The following is a 27,636-nucleotide window of genomic DNA, read 5'->3' as shown; positions in this document are numbered from 1 at the left end:
ACTCTGCATCATTTTCATTTTGTGATCCACTCATTACCTGCTCTTGTAAATGACTTGTCACAGGAACAACAAGGACCATCAGAAGCAATATTTACCCAGCAAACTATCTTACATTAACCAAAAAAAAAAGGAAAACAATAACGAAACGAGAAACCGAAGGATCACCAAGCCATTTCTGTGCAAAGTCCTACATTTTAATGACAGCGACAACCAAATTCAGTCAATCTCGCCCTCAGCGCTCAGCAAACATAACAATTAATTAGATAATTTACGCAGCCATTACAACAAGACACTGGGTCGACAACCACAGACACACCTTAGGGTGAAAATGAACTGTTATCTTTTTCCCCCCAAAATTGTCAAACTTTACATTAGGTGATTGTGTGTTTTCAAAGCAAACTAAAAATCTATGACAGTCTGAATCTCTAAGACAATATTCCAATTTAATAATGGCTCTGACATATGGTGAGGAAAAAATAATATGAAGGTGTTTTATGCCCTAGTCAAATATTACACAGAGCAAAATACTTTAAATGTCTCATTAGTTTGAACGAACATACTCTAACAGTCCCGAATTGATAACCAGTCAACAATGGCACCATGCTGACAGTTCAACTCCATATCAAAACTAAACACTTCTCCCAACAACAACATTGTAATGAGCTGTCTTTGTTGCAAATCTGATTTTAATGCAGAAAGACTGGAGCGCTGACAGGCTCCAGCTGTGTGCTGTGCAAAAGCAGTGAGGAAATCATATTTCTGCCACAGAAAAGAGAAACTGAGAATAATCTTGTAGTGTTTATCAGAGGCATGCCACATGACCCTTGTGCATCTACAATGACCTTGGTATCATTTACACCTGCAAACAAACCTTGACTTTTCTTAAAATAAAGCCTTCTGTAGCTTTATGTTCTTCATTTCCTTTCATTGGGGAGTAGCAATTATGTAAAATTAATGATGTGTAAAATTATATAACATTGGTGCATTCCAAATTCAGTTTCTTATGGGCTATTCACATAAGAGTCTCATATGATGGGCAAAAGTTACATAAAGATGAGCTCATTGGCATAGCATATCTGAGCAGAGGATTATGGGTAGGCGTCTGAATCAATTAGAAGTCATGCAGTTCTGGAATTTTGACTGCATAATAGAAGAGGACAATGTAGGTCTATTGTGAAATACTATTACAATTTTAAATATCTATTTTCTATATTAATATATTCAAATGTAATTTATGCCTGTGATGCAAAGCTGAATTTTCAGCATTATTAAGCCAGTCTTCAGCGTCACATCATCCTTCAGAAATCATTTTAGTTTGCTGATGTAGTACTCAATAAATATTTCTTCTTAATGTTATCAGTACTGCTTAATAATTCCTCTGTTCATTTCAATTGAATAAAAAAAGAAATATATATAAATCTTAATAATGACCACAAGATTTTTAACAGTAGTTTTTGAACAGTAGTGTAGGTTTGATAATGATCATACTCTACCAGAGTAAAACTTCTGGTTAAGTTCCTTTTAGTTCCTCTTTAATATCAAGAGATGAGAAATAAAAAGCTAATGAGCTGCTCATGTTTGGTTCTCTTAAGTCATAAAGTGCCCTTCACAAGTTCAGCCGACCTACAACACGGACCTCTGATCTTTTCTGGGTGGAACTGTTGCTGCAAGTAACTGAATCGCATAAAAAGTGATCTTTGAAATTCCCAGCTCTCTAAAATGTTCATTAGCATTCAGTTAAATGCAACAGCTCCAGATTAATAGACAAGCATGCTAATACAGTGATTTGAGTGGGATCAAATGCAACCTTTGCTGTCATACCTCTAGGACAGGCACACTCGATGCCTCATTAAAAGCTTGCTTTTATATTTAATTAAGTTAAAGGTGAATGGTGTAATGTTTTGTGGCACAAGCATCACCAAACGTAATGGCAAAAATAATGAAGGATACTTCCTCTGTCTGCTATCGATCAGCCAAACATATGCCCCAAAACACACCACTGGACAAGTCAATGATGCTGCATGTGTTGGGCTGGTTAAGATGCTCAAACAAACAAACAAAACTTTTCGTGGTAATCATCCTACGAATTACAACAAGCAATTAAAAAAAAGCATTTTAAAATGATAAAATATTCACTTCAGCTTTACATAAACACAGAATATTAAAGTTAACCCAAAAATTAATATTTGCTTACTCACCATCAGGCTTTCGAAGATGTAGTTGCATTTGTTTGCTCACTGAAACAAATTTGGAGAAATGTAGAATAACATCAAATGCTCACCAATGTATTCTCTGCTGTGAATGGGTGCCATCAGAATGAGAGTCCAAACAGCTGATAAAAAAAACTAATTCATTTACATCTTGGATGGCCTTAGATTACCTTTTCAGCAGATTTTCATTTGGGGTAAAAAAAATAAAAAAAAAGATTATATATATATATATATATATATATATATATATATATATATATATATATATATATATATATATATATATATGCAGAACAGACCAAAAGTTTGGAAACACATTCTCATTCAAAGAGTTTTCTTTATTTTCATGACTATGAAAATTGTAGATTCACACTGGAGGCATCAAAACTATGAATTAACACATGTGGAATTATATATGGAATCATATACATAACAAAAAAGTGTGAAACAACTGAAAATATGTCATATTGTAGGTTCTTCAAAGTAGCCACCTTTTGCTTTGATTACTGCTTTGCACACTCTTGGCATTCTCTTGATGAGTTTCAAGAGGTAGTCACCTGAAATGGTCTTCAACAGTCTTGAAGGAGTTCCCCGAGAGATGCTTAGCACTTGTTGGCCCTTTTGCCTTCTGTCTGCGGTCCAGCTCACCCCTAAACCATCTGGATTGGGTTCAGGTCTGGTGACTGTGGAGGCCAGGTCATCTGGCGCAGGACCCCATCACTCTCCTTCTTGGTCAAATAGCCTTGATGCCTTCAGTGTGACTCTACAACTTTCATAGTCATGAAAATAAAGAAAACTCTTTGAATGAGAAGGTGTGTCCAAACTTTTGGTCTGTACTGTATATATTTGATGCATTTACTTTTGTTTTAATTTATGATTCATACTATTTCCTGTAGTAAAGATGAAATCCAGTTATCAAGCCGATTTAAAGCTCTGAGCCAAACTTAGCAGTTTTTCACAGAGCTTTTCCTCTATGCTCTTTTTTCACTGGTTGGGTGAAGCTTTAGTGTGCAGCTGTTCTCATGCTGAGCTTGTCAAGAAAATGTAGTCTTCTGTTTCCATACACCACATACACTTACCATGTCACTTCTGATCCCATTATCCCCATGGCTGCACTGAAAAAGACTAAGTGGAATAATGGAGGAGTACAGTCTCCACATGTCATGTGACACATTCAGAGGTTGAAACGAACACTGCGGCTCCCGAGACACGCTAATGGAAATGGAAGAGACAATACAAGGGTTTATACGAATCGGCATTCTCTTAACATTTTTCAATGGATAATAAATATTAAATGACTATTAATCGACTAGAAGTATGAATCACTGCAAGATCAATAGTGTGATTCATACAGAAAATTGTGTTCTTTAATAAAATTGTTACTAGAACAAAAATGAAATAATTGGATATCTAATGGATTTAGTCACAGACAAATGAACTCCAGACAAGAATTACTAAAGAGCGTACAGAATGTCTTCAAACTACTGGTTTATATTACTTAACTTAATATAATTTAAATAAATAAATAAAATATATTAAAATATTTTATCAGTACAATATAATCTATAATACAAGTCAGTATCTATATTTACATAGTTTATAAGCTGTATATATTTAAGTGTGTAGTGTGTGTGTAGACAGACAGACAGACAGACAGACAGATAGATAGATAGATAGATAGATAGATAGTGTCTATATGTTATACATATTGTTTTTATTTATGTAATAATACATATTGCTTTCAAAATCAAATCATTTTGATTCAAATCAAGTCTTTTCATATCTTTTCCTTAGGAAACGTGAGTTTGGCTGCAAAAAAAAAAAAAAGAGAGACAACCTTTACATCTGAGCTCTTAATCATGAGAATCTTTACAGCGGGTGTTTGATGTGAAGGGAAAAAAGGGCTGACTGTGCTCAACACCTTTATGTTTTGAAAATGAAAAATGACACAGATGGACCGCTCTCTCACCCAAGCTGCTGGATCTAAGACAGGGCCCTGGGGTAAAGAAAGGGCATTCAGCAATAACGATAATGTTAGTCTTCGCTCCCCACATTTCAGTTCTCCAGTGAGTTCAGCTCTGATGTGTTATTTTGTTCTGTTTCTGATCCTGGGAAATCATGTGATGCTGGCAGTAAGAGCAGTGCCTTAGAGAAGTCATCATCAGAATGCATCGTGAACAGCAGTCAGGCTGCAAATGGCAAGTGCAAAAGTGCCTTTCTTTTACAAATTACTAAAGCAGAAAGCAGAGAGAACTCTGTCACACCCGTCCTCTCGCTCAAGTCCCCTTTATCTTTCGCAAGCTCATTCTTACTTTAATAAAAAATTATCCGGACTTCTGAGTCATTCCATCTGTGGAGAGAAGGAAAAGACACAGATCTTGTGTCAGCAGTTTGCTGAAATTAAACAACTTTCTGTGCATCTTTTTCGAAATTCACAACCACAAAGATTTAGTACCTTCAGGTCTTGTTTTGTTTAAAGCATTCGACCCAAAAGCCTAATTATGATAAATGAGAATGAAATACCTAGAGAAATGCCACAAGATGAGGAAGCAGAGACTGGGGTAAACTCACAATTCAGAATAAAAAGGGCATTTTATTCTAAATAAAGACAGATAGGGTAGAACTTTTTAAAATATTCAAAGTTGGCTTAAAACAAAACTGCACACAAATCCAGTCTTTAGGAATGGACTGTGTGCAGTATTTTGTAATTGATGGAATGCAATCCAGTTGCGTTTCTTATCTCTCGAGAAAACAAAACAGACATGGTTGGTATTGTTAACTAAAGTTTTGTTATTGTCAAAAAAAAAAAACATTAATTGAATAAGAAAATACAATACAACTATTAGATTAAAAAAAGAAAATGAAATGTTGAGGACAACTAATAAAAAAAAAAAACTGAAATAAAAATAATTTTGTAAAAATAAACAATATTGTGAACCAAATTTTGAAATAATTAAATGTTTATATATATATCCTGATTCTCTGTAGTAATTAAAAATCTTAGGATTTCTTCAGAAAAAGAGTAGGGGTGTAAATTTGCACACTGGTGGTGGATCTAAAGTGCTTTGAGTGCCTAAAAAGAGCGCAATATAAATGTAAGGAGCTATTATAATTATTATAAATAAAATAAAAAAACTCAGCCTGCTATTCATTACACAATCAGGCAATCGCACCCCCAAACTCACACCACTGGGTATTTTGGGGGAAAACTTATAGTTGTCTCTGCATAAAGTATTTTAGCATAAAAAAGATGATCAAATGCTTATTTTTGACAAGATTATGTTAAATAACAAATATCATTAATAATATCTATTGCAAGAAATCATTTACTGATATTTTAATACAATATTAAATAGGCAAAAGCAGCCATTCTTGGAAGTTACCTTATACCTATATTAGTAACACTTTCTTATTATACCGATATATTATTATAGAATTAGAAATGCTGCTTTAGCAATAAAATAGGTTTTTTATATTTTATTTTATTTTATTTCAGTTATTTTTTTCTACAGTTTAGTTTTTGTTAAGGATAATAGCCCTGGTTTATAGTTGCTTGGTCTATTGTGTGAATATCAACTATTTACAAGTTCAAACAAAGCTCATCAAACCAGATTTTAGAATTGGAATTAGAATTATAAATAACCATACGATCTAATTATACAAATTTTAGTAACCATACAAAAGTGTAAAACAGAGTAAGGATCAAATGCACCCTTCAGGGGTAGAAAAAGTATAAAAGTACACTTTAGTGCACTTGTGTGTACAAAACTCCCACAGTGACAAACTCAAGGCATAAATTTTGCACTTTTTTCTAACAGTGTAGACCAGTCTTACAGCAAACGAAAGGAACAGAATCAAGAACCATCAATGCCTCCTGCTCCGGCTCAGACGGCTGGTGGGCTGCCTGGATGCATAAAGACATATCTGATATATCTGAGCGTGGGCCTGAGATCGAATGTTCATTTATCACTGCACGGCAGAAACTTCCACTCACTGTGGGACTGAATTCTAACACAAACTTGCCAATCAAAGTCACCTCTCTCTAAACTGTTCAGAGAGGCCTCTCTGAAGAACATGCGGCTGTAACACTGCTGTCTGAACACGGAAACATTCTGACTGAGGAGCATCAAGATGTCAGCTGCTTTTAAGTGATGGGTTTTGGAAACTGCAACACTAGAAACCTTCCTTGCAGTGGAAAGCTTGCTTGTTCTTGCTTTAATGTAAATATAGTCAACATGTTCAGCTAGTTCTGTCCTAGCCGAATTAGCGTCTATGTATTCAGATGACTCCCTAGCTTGCTTTTGTCTACATTTCTTGTACATACATATACAACACGTGAAATCATGTGAGGAATATATAAATGCTTATATGTTAGGTGAAAGCTTTGCAACGTGATTTTCAGTAAGCATAAAATATTGATGCAGTCCAGAGGGAAGACACCATTGGACCATTTCCTGGTCCTTTCCTAATCTGTTTGAAATTCCACACCTTCCTTCACAGAGAGAAATAAACATGCATATTCGGCGGCACATTCTATATGGGTTATTAAAACACTGACTGGGGCGAGGTGTCACAATTTTTATTCAAAAAGGAGTGAAAAAGAGAAAAACATTCAGATTTATAGTTTACATCTACCTACATCTGAATCCCAGTGTTTAGAATTTCACATAACATACAATAGGATTCAACAAATTTTAGACCCTTACTGATGATACAATTTATTCTGTCTGTCCATCCATCCAAATAAATAAAATTATTATTTAAATTTCCCCCCAATAAAACCATGTGACATCTAACCTTGGCCTCCCCTAGCCAGACTATTAAAAAGCACTTTATGCAACTTTTCCCTCTTTTAATAACGTATTTGTGTTGCAACCTATAAAGATTCATTAAACGTGACAAAAAATGTTTTTCATCAGGTCTAAAGAGACTAAGAAGTCCTATTATAAAAATACAATTTGAATTACATATTACATTCACATCAATGGCATAGACATAATTTCAGAGTAAATTGCTGTTTACAATTCTTTAAAAGGATTGGAAACAGCATACCATCTCAAAGGTTCTTTTTCACAACTGAAAAAGAACTTTCATATGCCCAAGCAGCTGTTCTACAAAAAACCAAGCTTGTTTTACAGCATCTGTTTGTTTTAGTGCAACATTTCTAGGGCATTATTTTGAGGTCTACTGAGTTGGCAGCACTGCTCTCTTATATCAGGCTTGGATTGCAGGCTCCCTATAAAACTCATTTGAATACTGCAGCGTTTTCCCATTCAGAGCTTAATTTATCACCGTGTGCCTGCCCAGTGCCCAGCATCAAATGTTTGCGATCTGACCCTTTTTAAATAACCAAGAAACTTCTTTCAAAACACAACTGTTAGTGTGATATGTAAATAAGAGAATAAAATATGTGAACCAACTACTACTTAGAATTTTTTTATTATTTTTTTTAGGTTTCATCTAAAGCCTTTAGATATTTTAGCAAGGGCCCTGAAACCATTTGGAATAGAAATTATGGACAGAGGACTTGTATTTTAGCTGGAAGCAACAGCCATCATTAATGAGCTTAATGATAAATTTGTTTTTTTACAAACATACAGCTTTTCACTTGACAAGACATTAATTGATGTCTCACAAAACGGCACCCATACACTGCAGAGGATCCACTAGTGACTAATGGATCCTCTGCAGTGTATGGGTGCCGTTAAAATGTCTTGTGTATTTGTAAAAAACGAATTCATCATTAAGCTCATTAATGCTGACCATTGCTTCCGGGTAAAATATAAGTCTTCTGTCCATAATTTCTCCAGTAAGAGTCAACTCGTCTCAGTCAGGAGAGAAATATGCACAGATCATTTAGCGTTTACCATCAAAAATTCTAAAAACATTCTAAAAAAATAAGTTTGTGGATTTTAATTTGTGAGAGACAGCAAGGGTATGAACTTTTTCACTGGAGGAAACATTAGTAAAGATGGGTAAAGAGGGAATTTTCATTTTTGGGCCAACTATTCCTTTAAACCTTAATCTTTTAGATTTTTATTATAATTTTTTTGTGAATGTCAATGGCAAATGATGTGCAGGACCTTTTAATAGCTATGCATTTTCATGCTTAAAGACCAACTGTGATATAAATGGAAACTTCCTGCTTTTTCTTAAATTAAATAATTGGTTACTGTTTGTCATTGTATAGTAAAAAAAGATCAAATTTAAATATGATCGGCAAATTACTTTGTTTCAAGTAACAGATTTTTTTTTTCTATGAATTATATTTTATACCCAATATTAGACTACTAATATATTAACAGTTTAAATATACTGAAACTATTAAAACACAATCTTTTTTAATTTAAGTTTGTTTGTTTGTTTGTTTGTTTGCAGACCCATTGCAATTTTTTTGCCTCGTATCCATGGATCCCAGTTTGAAAATTATTTTTACAATGCATATGCATAGCTGAATTCACAAATGGGATAGGATTTTCATCTTGAATAACTCATTAATGCCATCCAGAGCAGTCATATTTTCACTAGTCTGATTTGCAGTCCACAAGCCCCAAATATCTAATGCTACTGATGAGAAGACATACAAAGGAAACCCTCAAGGGAACCAAAGAGAGTTCAAAGTATTTTGAGGAAATTCTACTGTTATCTTCTGTATCCTTGCTGCCAATTACTGGCTCTCCATTGCTGTGTGTAATTTCTTCAAAGGCATTACTGGAAAAATCACAATGAGACCTTTTGAAATTTGCCTTTGTTTATTCGCAGTGGACTCATCTATAATCCATTATTCTTCCCATTTTCTCTGTCCTCTACTCTCTGTGTCTTCAATGTCACTAGCAGGCTCGACCAACCAAGAGACAAACATCATTAAAAGACCCAGTATCTCTGTAGAAAATGAATATTTCAAAGTAAAGCCTTCAAATTAGGGCCAAGTCATCAGAGTTTAGACATCAAAAACTGGCACTGAATACTGTGGACAGAAGCCTCGCTGGAGAGCAAATACTTTTAGTATTTTTTATTTAATTTTATTAATAAATTAACTGCATGCAGACTGTTGGCTGTTCGTAATTTTATGTCCTGGGGGACTTTCTAAAGAGCAAATCTAATCAGAGCAATATGTTGTCATATTTATGTATGTGTATATTTATATTATAATATATATCTGTGTGTGTGTGTGTGTGTGTGTGTAAGATTAAATTAGCAAAATTGCAAGAGAAGCTCAGAATTGTGAGAAAGTCATAATTCAGAAGTTTATATCTCACAATCTTTTTTATCATAATTGCAAGAAAAAAAATCTAATTTGCGTGATAGAAATTACCTTCATAATTACTTTTTTTTTTTTTTTTGGAAAAAAAAGGAATTGTGATATATAAACTCAGATTGTAAAATATAAACCCCGAATTGTGAGAAAGTCAGAATTCAGAATTTCAGGTTTATATTTTGCAAATATGCGGTTATGTCTCAATCTTTTTTTCATAATTAAAAGGAAAAAGTCAATATTGTGTGATGGAAATTACTTTCACAATTACAATTTTTTTTATTTAATTCTATGATATAGCTGATTTAATGGCAATGTAAAGCATAATGCAATTTAAATGGCATTAAATTTGATTACCCAAAAATGCATATTTAGATTGGAAATGGAGAAAGTATTTTAACTTTAAAAAGAAAAATGACACATCACTTTTTTAGACATCTGGATTATTTTGAGCATTGTGCTATTAGAAAACCCATCAGAGAATCAGATTACAGAAATCTATGTAGTGTGTATACAACTTTTTAAACTGCAAAAAGACATCAAAGCAGTTTTAAAAAACACTATACTCTTGCCGTGTCATTACTTTTTCATGGCATCAATTTATGTTTCCATTAAACTCATGAATAATGCAAAGAAACTAGATGTAGTGTAAATATTGTTTCATTGCAGTCGGAAGCGATAGCGTTCTTTAATCTTAATTAGACTTGAAGTGATCTATATCTGATTCATGAAGAACCTTTTGCCTTTTGTTGGCACATTAGCCCAGACCTGCAGTGAGAATCAGCAGAAGAATGACCTTCATTTATAAGAAATATCATCCTTGTGAAAAGCACAACATGAGGAGTCGTCATAAAGTATACAGACACCACATAATAAATTGTCTGTTCATCCGCTACATAACGGGATGGTTAATTAGAGAACATCCTTGCCTGAATAAGTACTGTGTCTAGTACGCTGCAATAAATTGTGTCCACAGTGCACTTTTCTCATATTATGCTACTGGAAATGGTGGGATTTGAGTACTCAAAGTCTGAAAGAACTGGCATCTACACTTTACACTTCCCCACATTTATTTATATATATATATATATATATATATATATATATATATATATATATATATATATATATATATATATATATACACACACGCATACAAAAAAAAATGTTTGTATATAATTTAGTATTATAATTAATTTATAGAATTAAACAATTACACACACACATACATACATATAAATATACAGTACGGACCAAAAGTTTGGAAACATTACTATTTTTAATGTTTAATGTTAAGTTTCTTCTGCTCATCAAGCCTGCATTTATTTGATCAAAAATACAGAATGTAATAGTAATGTTGCCAAACTTTTGGTCTGTACTGTATATACATATATATATTTTTATTTTACACAATATCATACTACTGCTGTATATAGGAGCAGAAAATGTCAAATATATATTGTAAACATTATATATCAGGTCCATCAAAAAGAAATCAAAATAATTGGGGGTCCTTGGCAAAAGTTTACAAATTCCTGACTTATGCTGGGTACACACCAAAAGATAATCGGGCTGATTTTGGGCCGATTTCCCCCTTTCCGACAATCCTAGCTATGTCCAGATTATCTTGATGGTTCTACAGATTATTTTATCAGATTTTTTCCTTGGTGTGAGGTGTGTTAAGAGTGCCCGAACCTGATCGGTAGAATGTTGGAGCCGCCCCGATCGCGAATCGTAAATATTCAACATGTTTAATATTTACGATCAGAAATCCTGATGTGTGGGGGGAACATAGACCGAAAAAGAAATGGACACAGCGACCCCCATTGGATTCAACAGAGAAAAATGAAGTCAATTAGAAGCACGCACTTCCTGGGGGTCGAGAGTACTGCGCAGACTCAAACTGAGCTTGATGACGTAGATGTCACGTGAGCAACCTTTCTTTTTCGCAATTTTACATTTTCGTGTTTCTTAACCTCTTCAGCTCTGCAGCATATTTTGAATTTTTTACAGAATTAGGCATACCAGAATTTAAAAGAGAGCCCTACTCGCATACTTTGGAATAAATTGATACAAATGGTCTCATTTGACAGAAAACTCTCTGAATTTTAAAACATGGGTAAAATATTGCATATTTTGTATTTTATATGTTTACAATACTGTGATAAACACTGACAAAAAGTCATATTTTTATTATTATTTTTTATTAAGCTTTTATTTAAGAGTCTGTAATTTAGGACTTGTTTGGTCTATGTCGCTTTAGACAATCTCTTTTGATTCCACTAGGTGGCATTAAACAGGAGAAAAAAGAATTTTTTTGATAACATCTTCTAAGCAAAAGTTATTTAGCTTTAATAGAAAGGAGGCGTTAGACTCTCCAAGTGTACTTTTACAGTCACCATTTTTGATTACTGAAACCAGCAAGCATACCTGAACTTAAAAGACAGCCCTAACCACATACTTTGGAATAAATTCATAAAAATGGTTTCATTTTACAGAAAACTCTCTGAATTTTAAAACATGGGTAAAATATTGCATATTTTGTACTTTATATGTTTACATTACTGTGATAAACACTAACAAAAAGTCAGATTTTTATAATTTTTTTAATTAAGTTTTTATTTAAGAGTCTGTAATTTAGGACTTGTTTGGTCTATGTCACTTCAGAAAATCTCTTTTGATTCTACAAGGTGGCATTAAACAGGAGAAAAAAGAATTTTTTTGATAACATCTTCTAAGCAAAAGTTATTTAGCTTTAATCGAAAAGAGGCGTTAGACTCTCCAAGTGTACAGTCACCATTTTTGATTACTGAAACCAGCATAGCTGAACTTAAAAGACAGCCCTAACCACATACTTTGGAATAAATTTATAAAAATGATCTTATTTTACAGAAAACTCTCGGAAGTTTAACACAAGCACAAGATATTGCATATTTTGTCTTTTGTATTTTTACTATATTGTGATAAACACGGAAACAAAGTCAGATTTGTATTATTTTTTTAAAGTAAGTTTTTATTTAGGAGTCTGTTATTTAGGACCTGTTAGGTCTATTTCCCTGCAGAAAGTTTATTTTGATTCCACTAGGTGACAGTAAAAAGATAAAAAAATAATTTTGTTGATAACATCTTCTAAGCAAAAGTTATTTAGATTTAACCAAGAGGAGGCGTTGGAGTCTCCAAGCTCTGTAGCTTTACCTGAAGAGACAGAATGTCTTATGTCTCCAAGTTTCCTCAAAAAATATGGAATTATTCTTGTGCCAATAAAAATGAACGTATCTTTTCAATAAACTAATGAAAATATAAATTGAAACTGAATAAAATATCTTTGAAACTGAAAAAGAATAACTCGCTGGCAAATTAATTGGCTTCGTTTTTAATACACTGCATGTTTTGCTAACTATTTCTCATATTTCTTTCGCTGATCTGAACTTACAAATGCGCTTCCAGAGTTTTCATTTACGCTTCTGATTTTTTCGTTTACGCTTCTGAAGTTTTCGTTCGCAATTCTGACACAAACCTACCGTGTGGGCGGGCTTAACAGCGGTTTGCTCTCATTGGCTGGTGAGATTTAGATTGACGGCTCCTTGAACCGGAAGGAGAGACTTCAGCGGCGCGAATTTTGAGTTCTGTGTAACATCAACAATATTTATAAAACCAAGATGAGTAATCAGGAGCGGCACGGAGCGTCATCAACATCCTCAACCGCAGGGCATTCGAGGCAGCCTGAGGTAAGTTTAATATCAAATCAGTAGACAAATCTAGAAACAAGTTTTTTCTGCTCTCTATCCAAGTTAGCTGCGTGCTATGTCTTTATGTCTAGTAGATCGATCTTGACGTGTTAATTATTATTATTCACATGACTGCAGTGCATTTTTTGTAGTTTGAATACTTTGATTGCTACTAGGGCTGCTCGGATCACGATCGGCCGATCGTTAATGCGCATCTCGTCAGTAAAGCCGGTTCTCTAATCAGCAGTTAATTCCATCAGGTGCGTGATTTCATATAGAGCAGCTGTTACTACACAGAGCCGTTGTTAACTGAGAAGATGCGCAAATAAACGCTGAAAATGAACGTGGATTTGCACAGTTTCTCTATTAACAACGGCTCTGTGTAGTAACAGCTGCTCTATGTGAAATCACGCACCTGATGGAATTAACTGCTGATTAGAGAACAGGCTTACCTGACAAGATGCGCATAACGATCGGCCAAATTAAATCGGAACACCCCTTATTGCTCCCCCAACATTTTTATTATACCCCAACATATGTGATGCATTCAAGGGTGTTACATGATGTAATTTAACCAAAGATCTCAGACTGATCTTTATTCTGCAGCAAGGCTCAAATGTTGGTGCAGCAGATGCTGCATCAGCTATACAAAACATCATAGAGGTGCTCAACCAGTCGCTGGGTAAAACCAGCATGAGGCAGAGTCAGAATCAGGGGCAGCGCTCAGGACAGTGCCAGACTGTGGACCAAGAGATGGCCAGGTTTCAGCTTGCAGTCATGACTGAGAACAATGACAGTTTGCAATGCAGTTTTGTTCACATGCAGCTTAGGCATTTATCAGATACTTTTATCCAAAGCAACTTGCATAAACCTACATAGAGTAGCATAAGCAATCTGTCACATAATGTATATATTTGTTCTACTGTACACATTTGGAGTTACTAACTTTTGATTTAATCCTCTCTTGAAGGTCTTTCCCAGGATTTTTTAAGCGGGGATCCAAAAGGCGTTTACCCAGCTGTAGTAAACCAGCCAAGTTCATAAAAGCTTGGAAACCATTTGCGTTTTCAGCGTTCCTTTTAAATAAAAATGTAGAAATGACCCCTTCATCAGCAGAGGAGCTGCAACACATGCAGGCTGGACTGGGGAAACGACATCTGTCAATGACTGATGATTTGACTCATTCAGAGGTAATGCATAAAATATCCATTCATAGGTGATGCATAGAATAACTTTATTTGTAATAATAATTTGTTGTAATTGTGGATTTTAGGTTTCCAGCTTGTTTTGTGATACCTACCCCAAAATGAAGTCAGCATCTGGAGGATGGCTCCTCTACAAAGCATCTGGTACTATTTGGACACCACTACAAGTTCTAAGTGCAAGTTACAGAGATTCAGAGAATCACACAATGCAACTAGTTTCATGTATATATTTGTTCATGTACGTATAAATAGGTTGGTATAGTCAGTATTCATGTTTCCAGCAATAAAACATCATAATTCAAAGTCAATACCTGAGAATGAACAGCGAAATAATTAAATATTACAAAAATGCTGATCGTGTCCATATAATGAAATACTTTTTTTGTTAAAAACAAAAAACACATTACTCCTCTCACACTTTTGCTATTTGGACAAAAACAAAATATTATTTTGCATTTGACTATCAAAAAGTCTGGTTAAGAATGCTACGAGGGAGTAAATATGTGTTTTTAACCTCAGTATCATCAAAATGCCTTTATTATTGAATGTATTATATTATCTGGTATGATTATAGTATGATTATCAGGTTAATTCATTTGATTAATTTATTTCTTTTACAGTTTATTTTCTGTTTGTGAGGGTATATAAAAATTGTTTTCCATAAAGCAGTTTGTAAGACTTTTAAAGGTTGATCTATATTGATGATGTTGTATATGATGTTATTTTTATTCAGGTGGACAGGGAAGGCGGCGTTTGAATCTTGTTCCCCCGGAGTCTGAAGGATACAGTGGCAGTACCATCAGATGTGCAACTGGAGGGGGGAAGACTATGCTGTATATTGTACCGTTACAGGATGAGTTCGATCTTTCTCCTCTTCCCTCTGATGCACAGGAATTTTCGCTAATGCCAAAAGCAGAGTGCAAGAAATGTTTTAAAATGATGCCACTTCAAATTCTTGCCTTGCATGTGAGGGAATGCGATACTCTGGAATATGAGACACTCTCAGATTCGGAACCAGAGGTAAAATTTGTTTATTTTTTTTGGTTACCTTTTAAGTACCTTATGTAGGCTGCACACAGATACCCTCATGTTACGACTCGATACATATCACAATACGGTATTATTGCGATACTCCAAAACGTATAACAAATTAACTGTTGATTAAAATGCTTAATTTGGTATTACATTGTGTGTGAATTAATATCTTGGACTTGGTGCTAGAAACCCAATGAACAGGACAAAAGTGACACCAGAATAAAAGTATTCATGATTCTGCATCTGAAAATACAGAATTAAATTAAACGAATATGCTGTACTCTTTCACTGACTAACTATATACAATACATATTGTCACTATCACCGATATATATTGTTGCATTTTTGTATTGCGATACCCCTATTGCATATGGAAATGTTTTTTTACATAAATATATATTTTTTTTGTCTGTAACCAGGTAACTAATTCACCACCAGCCTTCGAGGAAAAGGTAATTTACTTCTGGCATGGGATAACATCCTTCTGACTGCTTTTAGTATTTTACTTAATTACTTGCTTTTTAGTTGACAGATGCAAAGTGTCCTGTGTGCATGAAAACGTTTCCTCTTCTGGAATTGGAGTTCCATGCAAGCTTTTGTGGTGACTTGGAAAGGTAAAGCAATACACATAGCATTGTAGAAACTGCAGTCTAATTTTATGATGCGTGATGTATATTTTGACATTTCTTGTTGAATCAAAAGCATGTTTATATGGAAAATTAGACTTTAATGCAAATTAGCTACATATAAATGCACTGAATTAAATATTTTTACTTCACATAAACCGTAATATTTTCACAGTTGCTTTTCTTCCTAGTTCAGAGTCCCTTCAGACAAAGAGCCCTGATATAATGAAGCCAGACAATGAAGAGATGTCATGGTACTTTCATTTAAAAAAGTAACATTAATATTGTCAAGTAATATTTACTTTTAAAATTTATAACTTATGTATCATGCTGTCTAAACCATCCCGTGCTGAATATTTAAAAGATTTAACAGTTAAATATAAAAACAATTTACAGTGAGGAGGATGTCCTACGATGGCTAGCTGCTCAAGTTGACACCTCCAAGGATTTCAGCATCTGTGTGTCCAGAATTAACCTTGTGGAACGAGGTCTGTTACTTTGGAGGCGACAAAAGATCAGCTCCCCGGTCAACACTTTAAAGATTACTTTCTTAGGAGAGGCTGGAGTTGACACAGGTGCTCTACGAAAAGAATTCCTGACAGGTCAGAAGTTTTTTATTTTTTTTACTTTGTAACATATCTTAAAAGCTACACCAAAAAACATTTGATTTCTTGTTAATTTGTTATGGTTAGATATATATATTTTTTGTATATGTGTATATATAGAACTGATTGGTGGCATAGAGACCAGACTCTTCGAAGGAGAGGAGGGCAAAGGCAAAATGCCGAAATATTCATTGAATGATCTTGACAATGGCCTGTTTCGGTAAGTGTTTCTCCTCAAAACAATATGTCACCCAAAAATTAATGTTGTCACTTATTCACACTCATGTCATTACAAAAACTTAAGTGTGCTTTTTTCTGTGAAAAGAAAATCTCAGCTGTTGTTGTCTGTACATTTCTGGATCTAAATAGGAAACATTTGTTTTAGGCTTAACAATCCTTTCAAAAGCAAATGTAATTTAAACATGTAAATTTCAAATATACACTAACTGGTAAATTGTAAAATTCTACAATACTGTGTTTCTTGTTACTTGTCATTGCAACAGAGTTGCTGGGGAGGTCTTTGCTGTTAGCCTTGCCCAGGGTGGCCCAGCTCCAAGATTTCTTCAGGACTGGTGCTACGATTTTCTGTTGAGTGGAACCCTTGAAAACGCTAACAAGGATAACGTTTACGATGCTGAGTTTTCACCACTGATTAAAATGGTATCAGAAAACAAATTATCTTAGTTTCTTTCTATTGCATGTATTTTTTTTTTTAAGTGTACACTTATAGATTTTCCTTTACTTAAAGATCGAGGAGGCCTCAGACTTATCATCTTACAGTGAACAGATTGTCAACTGTGGCTACACGGGGCCTATAAATGAGGACAACAAGCAGAATATAACAAGGTTTTACTCTGCAATATTTTTCAAATGAATTTATTTTATGTATCTTCCACAGAAAATACAATGTTTAAACATTAACACTGAAATATTTGTTTTATTTCTTTAAAGAGCGATTGTAATGCATGCTGCTGCTCGAAGAACACTCATGCTTCAGCAGCTCCGTGAAGGTTTGCAGCTTTACCGTTTAATTGACACTATGGAAAAGAACAGGGAAGTGTGCCGCAGCCTCTTTGTTGTGCAAGGTGGTAATGATAAGGTGAAGTGATAGGATTTCAAAAATGTACCAGTTAAATTTTGCATAGCTGTTTTAAAAGATGTTACAGCAATAATCCTTAAATTATTTGTATTGCATGATGCTGTTTATATAATGTTTGTCATTTTTGTTGTGTTTCAGGTGGACTCTCATTACATTGTATCCCATCTTGCTCCACAAATGAGTGAGAGAGGCACTCTAAAATATACCAAAGAGGTCCAAATACTGAATCACTTCCAGGATTTTCTGATGGAGCTTGAAGGTAAGTTTGTATTCATTTCAGGTGTTAATGCAGGTGTTTTTTATATTTCTACACTGGTAAAACTGATAACTGATTGATCAGATCATTACTCCAGTCTTCAGTGTCACATCACTCTTTAGAAATCATTCTAATATGCAGATTTGATGCTTAAGAAACATCTCAGATTATTATTGTTGGAAAAAGTTAACATAGCTTAACATTATTGTGGAAGTAGTTATGCTTTTTCATAATTCTTTGAAGAATAGAGAGATCATTTATTATTGCATTAATTACATAGAAGTCTTTTGTAACATTATAAATACCTCCTTGCATCAATTTAATACACCCTTAATGAATACAATTATTCATTTGTCTTTTTGTCTTTTTAGAATCTTACCAAAAATGTTTCAATGTTATCATTGTTTCCACACGCGCATCAAAAACTGATTTCAACATTAAGTTATTGAGCATCATATTAGAATGATTTGTGAAGGATCATGTGACACTGAAGTAATGATGCTGAACATTCTGCTTTGATAACAGAAATAAATTACAAATGGTACAATTTTCAAAATGTTGTGATTGTTATAAATGGTTATTAAAAACATTGTACATTTTACTGCCCTAGATGGAGATGCTCAGGATGAGGCAGCACTCTCTGTGCCACAGGTGATGCAGTGGCTGACTGGTCAAGCGCATAGGCACCTGCTTCTGTCAGAGAGAGAGGCCTTTAAAATTACTGTTCAGTTTGACCACACTTGTATGCAACGACTGCCAAGCCACACACTTTGCTATCCAATCATCAGTGCATGCACCCAAACCATTACTTTTCCCACTGCACATCTGTCAAATTGTAATGAATTTAAAGAAATAATGAAAACAGCAGTGCAACACGGAGGTTGCTTTTATAGGGTGTAGATTTTAAAATGAACTCCAAATGTCCACATAGTCCACATCTCTCAATAGTTTTAATTTAATCTTTAAAGTTCAGAGATACAATGTTCAACGTGTTAATAACTTTACATGCTTCTGAATGGTTACATGTTTTACAGCATTGTATAAAATTAAATGTTTTACTGGCAAATAACTGAATTTCTTTAATTAAAATTCTGACAGAACTGCATGTGTACTTCTGAGTGTTTTACTTAAACATTTAAATGTTAAATAGAGCACAATCTTTTGATGATAGAAAGTGTCTGGACATAGAGCTCCCTGTCATTCAATGGTGATGTCAAGGGATTAATTAATCCACGCAGAACGGCAAGTTTTTGGTCAGAAAAAGGGCAATGGATCTCTGGCACCACCACACCATCCTCTGGGTCAGTATCAGCAGTTTCCTCTCGAAAAAGTTGCTCCACCACCTGAAAAAAGAAACCATTGTTATTTTACAATATTAACTGCTTTTAATTATAAAAACTTTAGGCTGACCTAAATTAGTTAGTTTGATAAACTGGTAAATTATCTTATCCCAAAGAAGCTATATTTAAGTAAATTAATACTTCACCCAGAATGAAAATTCTGACCGTTATTTGCCTAAATGTATTTTAGGCCCTATTTATACCAGGCATTGAAATGGGTTACGATTGCTGGGGTTCTCAACTCTGGTCCTCAAGATCTACTTTCCTGCAGAGTTTAGCTCTAACCTTAATCAAATACACAAGGTTGTGGCTAAACTCTGCAAGAAAGTAGATCTTGAGGGCCAGAGTTGAGAGCCCTCTTGTTATGTCAAGATAACAGTGCTAAAAAAGTGGAAAAGCATGAATTATTCAGCTATCTGAAAAAAATAAAAACAGGAAAACTATAAAAACATTTACATTACAATTAACAATACATTTATCTTTGATAGCTCTAAAATTAAATCGGGTCTTCAATTGAATACTTTTACATTAGTCAAATTAAAAGTAAAGAACTGAAAAACTAAGCAGTCGAGTCGCTTCATTAAATTAAGGTTAAACCACTGGAGTCACATGTATTACTTAAATGACACATGATTTCCGGGGCTTGAAAGTGGTAGTTATGTGTAGCTGTCAATAGAGACAGAAATATCTCAGATTTCATTAAAAAAGATCATTTGTGTTCTGAAGATAGATGAAAGTTACAGGTATGAAATGACATGAGCATTGATATTTTCAGTTGAAATACCTTTTAAGGTTGAGCAAATGAAAACAGAATTTGCATTTTTGGATGTGTAATCTTTCTAACTTTGCATATAGACGCTTAAAGCATACCTCTATATCTGGCTCATCCACTGGTGTCTGTAACATTCCGATGTACCAAAGCTGTTCTGGTGAAAGATTTCCCTCTGTTCTGATCGGATGGTTGTTCCAGCTCCCCGTGAAGCCCTTCAGGTCCGATTTCAACCGTGGAAGAATTGCATAGTGCACACAAAAGAGGTGCAGCTCATCGGATAGATCAAGCACTCGCTCTTCTTCCATTGTATGCAGGACTTCATAATATTTACAAGAGACGGCTGACCAAACATCACACCACAGACGCTCAATTCTAAAATAAGAAACAAGTATGCACAAATCATAGCTTACAAAATAGTAAAGAAAAAGCAAATAATTCTAATTGCTACATTACAAAGTTCAGGTTTCGAAGATATGTCATGGTGTGACCTGTAAACTAAATTGAAAGATCACCAATTTTAAAGCTGCACATGGAGCAATTTGAGAAAATTCTTTGCATGTGCTTACATTTTCAGTCTCCCACAACTGAATGTATATAAATGGAAGTCAATATAACAAATGGTGTAGTGTGACCACCCCTTTAATCAAATAAATTTGCTCATTGTTAGTGAGTTTCAACATTAGACTCGAGTGGTTTCTGCTGAGATTAAATTAGAGATGTTTGTTTGTGGCATCATGTGTAAGGCAAGTGACTGTGCCCCACAAGAAATAAAGAGCATGTGATGCAACTTTTAATGATTTGAACCTTTGATTATGCACACTTTTTCCAGAAATGAAACTGCCTCGGCCCGTTCCTCGTACTGAAAACATGCAACGAGCGATGTCCACATTTTCAACTCCCTGGTCACCACGTACTCTGGAAAAGATTTAGACAACATGCATGCATGGTGCTATTGATTTACAAACTTTTAGTTCCTGTAATTGTATGTTTATTGTCAATTATTGCCCTGATTATCACTTTCAGTTTTGTGGAGACTGCTGATAAAAGCATCACTAAGTGCGAATTATCAAAGAGGCGATCTGACAAAAGATTTGAAGAGGTCTCATTCATAGGTTCAAACACTAAGAAATCATCATGACTAACATGTCATGTAGTAAAGATAATTTTTACCTCGATGGCCACCCATGTTTGTGGATACCCTCCAAAAAAAATGAGAAAGCAGTCGATGCTTTGTTGTTTGCAGCAGCATCAAGATACAGGATCTAAAATTAAAAAGATTTTAATATTTTATAACAGAACATTTACTTTTGATACCAATTTGTAGTGAGAAATCTGGCAACTATTATAACCTTGAGTTTAAAAACAGACCATACAAAAAGTCTGACAAACAGTACCTTCCTTGAGAATCCATCAATCCCACCAAATATCACAATGTTGAATCTAAAGACAAATACAGATACAAATATGCTGTTTATTGCAAGTAATTTTTTTTATGTACATATGGACGCATCACTGTGTGAAGATAGCAATATTTTTGTATGTGTGTGCATGCAAGTGAAATTTAGAGTGCAAATACTCACGTGATTAGTTTATGGTTGGTATCCACATGAACTAAGGACAATGGAGCAGGAACGGAATAACTTCTACGAGCTACAAAACCAAGCTGGAACATTCTGGCCAAAATTCCAGCTCCATCCACCCGTTGCATACTGGCCTTCACCCTGTGCCATTGTATGCGGTGTCCTCTAGCCAAAAGTTCCCCTTTCACTAGCCTGTAACCGGCATGGGGCATTCTTATTTTTATTGATCTCACCACACGATCAAGTTCATTATCTGATATGCTGGAATAGCAGCCTCTGACAGAGAGGGACTGCTCCTTCAGTCTTCTGTTCATTGTTCTTCTGGAAACACCACAGAGCTGTGCAAGAGTTTTTACAGGAAGAGCAGTAGTGAGAAGTTCTTTAAGGTCATCCCTGCTGATTTCCAAACGTGGGCGTCCCAGGTTTCCCCAGGTGTAAGTTACAATTTCTGATGCGTTTCCTGAAGTCTCTTCCAAATTCAGAGATATATTAACTACGTTGATTAACTCCTGTAGACCCATAATTAAATTATCTGGGATGTTAACATGATTTGATGCATTAATAGCCAAAGCAAGTTCTTGCTGAGCAACATCCAGGAGGTAATCCAAATCTATAGCTTCATTCCGACAAATCAAGTTAAACTTGGTTAGCATACGCTGCAAGATATCCTCTTGCACTTGTTCCTGCAGGTATAAACAATGCCTGGTTAGCCTACATATCAAGGTAACTATAATGCCATGCTGATTTTGCCAAGTTTAGCAGGGTAATGTTAGACATATAAAATCCCTTGCGTATTAAAAAAACAGCTAAAAAGTTAACCAAGTTTGTTATATTATGCATTCTATAGAATAACATGAATGGATGTAAGCCTACCTGGAGAAGTGACATTTCTCTTTGGCCCTAAAAAGTAATATAAAAATAAAATAAGATTTTATTTTTGTATGGACAATCACAGAGATAGAATAATTTACTTAACGGTTAACAACACTGTTATTAAATACAAAAGAATATGATTTATTTTAGATGATTCAAGAAAAAATATTTTAAGAAGTAAGTTACCAGGGCTGCGTTTCACAAACGCACGGTAACAATTAAACATGACTTACAACCAGCCATCACTGTGTTTTACAATCGCTACCTCGCAATGCTTCAGAAACGCAGCCCAGATAATTAATGAACGATCTAACGTTAAATAAAGACATAACTTAGATAGAGAGCAGAAAAAACTTGTTTCTAGATTTGTCTACTGATTTGATATTAAACTTACCTCAGGCTGCCTCGAATGCCCTGCGGTTGAGGATGTTGATGACGCTCCGTGCCGCTCCTGATTACTCATCTTGGTTTTATAAATATTGTTGATGTTACACAGAACTCAAAATTCGCGCCGCTGAAGTCTCTCTTTCCGGTTCAAGGAGCCGTCAATCTAAATCTCACCAGCCAATGAGAGCAAACCGCTGTTAAGCCCGCCCACACGGTAGGTTTGTGTCAGAATTGCGAACGAAAACTTCAGAAGCGTAAACGAAAAAATCAGAAGCGTAAATGAAAACTCTGGAAGCGCATTTGTAAGTTCAGATCAGCGAAAGAAATATGAGAAATAGTTAGCAAAACATGCAGTGTATTAAAAACGAAGCCAATTAATTTGCCAGCGAGTTATTCTTTTTCAGTTTCAAAGATATTTTATTCAGTTTCAATTTATATTTTCATTAGTTTCTTGAAAAGATACGTTCATTTTTATTGGCACAAGATTAATTCCATAAAAAAACTCATGTCATATAATAAGCAAAATAAGGCAAAGTTCTGTTCTTGCATTTTATTTTACACACACACACACACACACACAAGATAAGTATCCTGACTTGCTGGCTCCCATTCTTCACCACTGGATGCTACAACTGCAAAACAAAACAAAAATGTATAAATTTACACTGCAATCCCAAAATACATGCTAAAATGACATACACAAAAATAATCCAGATATGCAAGTAACAGAAAGAGGAAAATAATTTGATTACACATACACAAATCCATGAGTATGTATAAATAAATGAGAACAACCCTTGCGTATCTTATGTATATGTGAATTGCATTCATGTGTTCGTTGCGTGTGTGTAATTCAAATATGTAACCAGGGGCGGACTTTACCATTAGGCAAAGGTCGGCAATTGCCTTGGGCCCCGAGCTACCTAGGGGCCCCCAAAATGCCCCATTAACTTGCTTAAAGATTTTTTTTTTTTTTTACTTCGTGCAAAATATATATTTCTAAAACTCCATTTGCGAAAAATGGCATCAAATCATTAGTGTCGCAGACAGGAGGGCCCCCCCACCTCACTACATTGGACTATTCTATTATTTCACTTACTGCGCATCTGCGAAAGTGACAAGGCTGTAATGCGCCAAAAAACTTTTGAAGAAGTGATTGACAGTGATAGACATTGTGTACAGAGAGAGATTGTTGACAGTAAAAATGAAGCGAAGCTACCCAAGCGGTGCTGAAAAAAGGAAAAACAGGAAAATAGCAAATTTAGCAAAATTGATGAGTAATGAGTACTAGCAGTCACTAGCCGCATTTCCACTGTCGGCCCAGTGCGAGCCAGGGCTTAAAAGAGGCCGTTTGTTTGCATGCTTTGTTATATATTCAAATTCAAAATCATCGATGTTTTAATTATAGAATTGATTTAATTTATCAGGACTCAAAATTAATCACACATAAATACACTTATTTCTATTTTATTTATTTATTTTTAACGCTTATGAAAATAGCCTGCTTATTCAGTCGAGTCTGTTTCTGTTTATTAGCCACAGTATAGCCGTCACATTTAGAATGAATGATAATATCTCTATTTTTATAAAAGCTCCCGAACAAAAAACATTATTAGGCTATATTCTTTTATGATAGGCAATGTGAGATAAACTCTCGAGACGAGGCTTGTAAAAGATAATATAAGTTACTTAATACACTATTGTGATAGAGAATAAGAAGCTGACGTCTGATTTCTTCAAGCGGTCATATTTTACCATGTTTACTATGGTAACATGTTTAGCGTGCATATCTTTTTCATCGCTTATAAATATTTCTGCATTGTATGGTGATTATCCAGATTGGATCAAGTTATTTCAAACACTCGCTGCTGACTGAAAGAGAGTTTTGAGCTCAACTTATTTTTAAAAAAAGTGTTTAATGCTGGTGTTAAAGCTGTTATCTTTCTGAAATGATCCTCGGCGCAGACTCGCTATTTTTATAAAAGCTCCCGAACAAAAATCATTATTATATTTTGATGATATGCAACGTGGAGCTAAACTCTTGAAACGAGACGACAGATAAAATGTTACTTAATAAATACACAATTGTAATAGAGAGTAAGAAGCTGACGTCTGATTTCTCCAAGCGGTCATATTTAACATGTTTACTGTGTAACGTTAATGTTTAGCGTGCATAGTCTTTTACATCACTTATAAATATTTCTGCCTTGTTTAGTGATTATAATCCACATCGGATCAAGTTATTTCAAACACTTGCTGATAACTAAGAGTGAGTTTTGAGCTCAACTTATTTAAAAACGTCTTTAATGCTGGTGTTTAAGCTGTTATCTTTCTGAAATGATCCGCGCTGACGCTCTCTAGACATGGAGAAACTCCGCCTTTGTTCATAACTCCTCCTCTAGCCCCAGCTGGCCCGCTTTGGCCCAAGGTTTTCGTCGGGCCCAAAAACCCTGGCCGTTGGCCCCGAGGAAGCCCCGGCGAGGCACGATCAAGCCCCGGAATTGACAGTGGAAACGCGACTGGCCCTGGCACGCACTAGCACGCCGGTCTTAGCTCGGTAGTGGAAACACGGCTATTCTGACCAATTTGTTACACTTGAACTTGAAGATGACCAAGCACTCTGGCCAAAACATCTCACTGACAAAGAACGCTGCTTAATAGTGCAGAGAGGCCCAGTTCAGAGCAAGGATAGAATTTATCCTTTTTATTTTTCTTCTTTTTTTCTTACAGATACAACTCCAGATGTCTATACATCATTGCTGTGTGAAGACTGCTGAAGAGAAGTAACAAGTAGGGCTTTTTTTTTTTAAATAAGGATTGACAAAAGGAGGGAAACAAGAGATGTAGAGGGCCCCATGTCTGTGTTTGCCTTGGGCCCCAAAATGTCTAAATCCGCCCCTGTATGTAACGAACACATGAATGCAATTCACATATGCATAAGATATAAAAATGCACAAGGCAGTACACGTATATATAATATTGATAAATAAATTCATGCAAAAACAAATTAGCATGCAACTAACGAAGGCAACCGATGAATGCAATTCGCGTATACAAGAAAGACATAAACTGCACAAGGCAATATACTTATGAATGCAATCGATGAATAAATTAATGCAATAATAATATTAGCATGCAACTTACAAATGCTTGATACAAACAACGTATACTTACTCAAAATCAGGGTCTTCTCCCAGTTTGTAAGCAGCTTCTCTGACCGAGTCAAAGCTAGCTAGCCTCGCTGCAAGTTTCAGTGTCGGACATCCGATCAAACTCCTCCAAAGCCGCCTCCACACCAACAAAAAACTTTCTTGAAGTCATTTTTCAGAGACATATAACTCTAACAGTAATAAAAGCACGCAATAATTCGCTAAAACGCTATCCAAAATCACAAACCAACTTCCGATCAACTCATCAATAATCATCTGCGCCCGTTTGCGGCGTTTTCTTTAGTCCCACCTCCTCAACTTTGGAAAGGAACAACTCGGGCTCTGAATGGTCTAGAAGCTTGATCGATGTGTCTATGGAGAGGGGAGGCTGTCAGCTTTCATGACATAGGACGCACTGCGTGATGACGTCATTGCAAGTCGAAAGGAATCAAAGAGAGTCAATACAAATACTGGTCATGTTTTACGCTGCATTGCATGTTTTGATCTGCGCATCTGAGACATATTATAGTGCCGTTTAGCCATGCATGCTCACAGACACACGAGAATGCTCTCATTTTGAAGAAAACAACCTAATGTAAAAGCTGATATAGGATTTTAGGCTAGTATGTGAGCACAGATGTAGTTATCAGCGCAGAAATATGACGCATACGTTTGCTTGTTCACATAAGTAATTTCAGTTTTCGTGATTCTTTTGAAAATTATTATTTGTTATGTCACTGTAATGTATAAGATCGGTGAAATAAAGTACACAGTGACATTCCTGAGAGTGAGAGCTTTCATTTGATGTGTGACTTGTCCATGTTTGGTGAGTTTGTGTGCTATAAATATGAAATATGAACATTATTCATCTGATTTTCTCAAGGGGGGGGTGGTTGTGGAAGAACGAATTTATACCTTATTATTTTCTTTTATGTAAAATTAATGCAAATACCATGGGACTTGCAAGAAAGCAGAGGTTCTACGCTTTCAAAAAATACCATATATGACTAGTTTTGTGCTTCACAGTTTATAGATTTTTTAAAAATAGTATGATGACCTCCCCGCGGACCCACCGGTGGGTCCTAGGGCGTGGCCAGAGTTCAAGAGGTTAAGAAATAATTAATGGACAAATGGAGTCTTTAAACGCCTAAGAGGTAAAGTTATTCTCTGTCAAAGTGACGCCAAAATTAATGGGAGTCAATTGAATGCTAACAGCAGGCGGGGGTCCGCTAGCCAATGGTGGCACCCAGGGCTGCTTCAATAAAATATGAAACCCTGCCCCCCTGGGGGGGGACCCCGAGGACAAACCCGCGCACGCTCTGGAGATTATCACGTGAAACAAAACAATATCCAATCAGAAAGTGAGATGGTGGAAGACGGAAGCAGTCATGGTGCAGGACAAAGTGAAATTGATGTGGACAGCAGAGATGGAGGATCAGCGTGTTGATTTGTGGCAAAGCACAAATATTTATACAACGTGTCGTGTATAAAATCAATCCAAACACTATCATTGCAA

At 35.3% G+C, this 27,636-nt stretch overlaps 2 protein-coding genes across 2 annotated transcripts; one reads left to right on the top strand and one right to left on the bottom strand.

Moving 5' to 3' along the window:
• Nucleotides 1–12,763: 12,763 nt before the first annotated feature.
• On the top strand, nucleotides 12,764–18,931 carry zgc:112970 (uncharacterized protein LOC541543 homolog). The gene is made up of 14 exons (XM_052619563.1): nucleotides 12,764–13,193; nucleotides 14,164–14,383; nucleotides 14,467–14,542; nucleotides 15,132–15,418; nucleotides 15,853–15,885; nucleotides 15,959–16,047; nucleotides 16,251–16,313; nucleotides 16,456–16,661; nucleotides 16,785–16,884; nucleotides 17,168–17,324; nucleotides 17,413–17,510; nucleotides 17,616–17,763; nucleotides 17,902–18,022; nucleotides 18,630–18,931. The coding sequence occupies exons 2-14, from the start codon at nucleotides 14,291–14,293 to the stop codon at nucleotides 18,917–18,919; spliced, it is 1,761 nt and encodes a 586-aa protein (XP_052475523.1). The 5' UTR covers nucleotides 12,764–13,193; nucleotides 14,164–14,290; the 3' UTR covers nucleotides 18,920–18,931.
• Nucleotides 18,932–18,950: 19 nt separating this feature from the next.
• zgc:174680 (uncharacterized protein LOC100136843 homolog) lies at nucleotides 18,951–27,230 on the bottom strand. Its single transcript, XM_052619564.1, has 9 exons — nucleotides 26,146–27,230; nucleotides 22,979–23,603; nucleotides 22,585–22,611; nucleotides 21,712–22,394; nucleotides 21,526–21,571; nucleotides 21,302–21,393; nucleotides 20,936–21,046; nucleotides 20,230–20,503; nucleotides 18,951–19,362 (listed from the first exon to the last, which is right to left on the bottom strand). The coding sequence occupies exons 2-9, from the start codon at nucleotides 23,045–23,047 to the stop codon at nucleotides 19,162–19,164; spliced, it is 1,503 nt and encodes a 500-aa protein (XP_052475524.1). The 5' UTR covers nucleotides 23,048–23,603; nucleotides 26,146–27,230; the 3' UTR covers nucleotides 18,951–19,161.
• Nucleotides 27,231–27,636: the final 406 nt, after the last annotated feature.

Source organism: Carassius gibelio, chromosome A17, assembly GCF_023724105.1.
Source record: "Carassius gibelio isolate Cgi1373 ecotype wild population from Czech Republic chromosome A17, carGib1.2-hapl.c, whole genome shotgun sequence".
NCBI lineage: Eukaryota > Metazoa > Chordata > Actinopteri > Cypriniformes > Cyprinidae > Carassius > Carassius gibelio.
The sequence above is the reverse complement of the archived record's forward strand: the minus strand, read 5'-3'. Positions and strand labels throughout refer to the sequence as shown.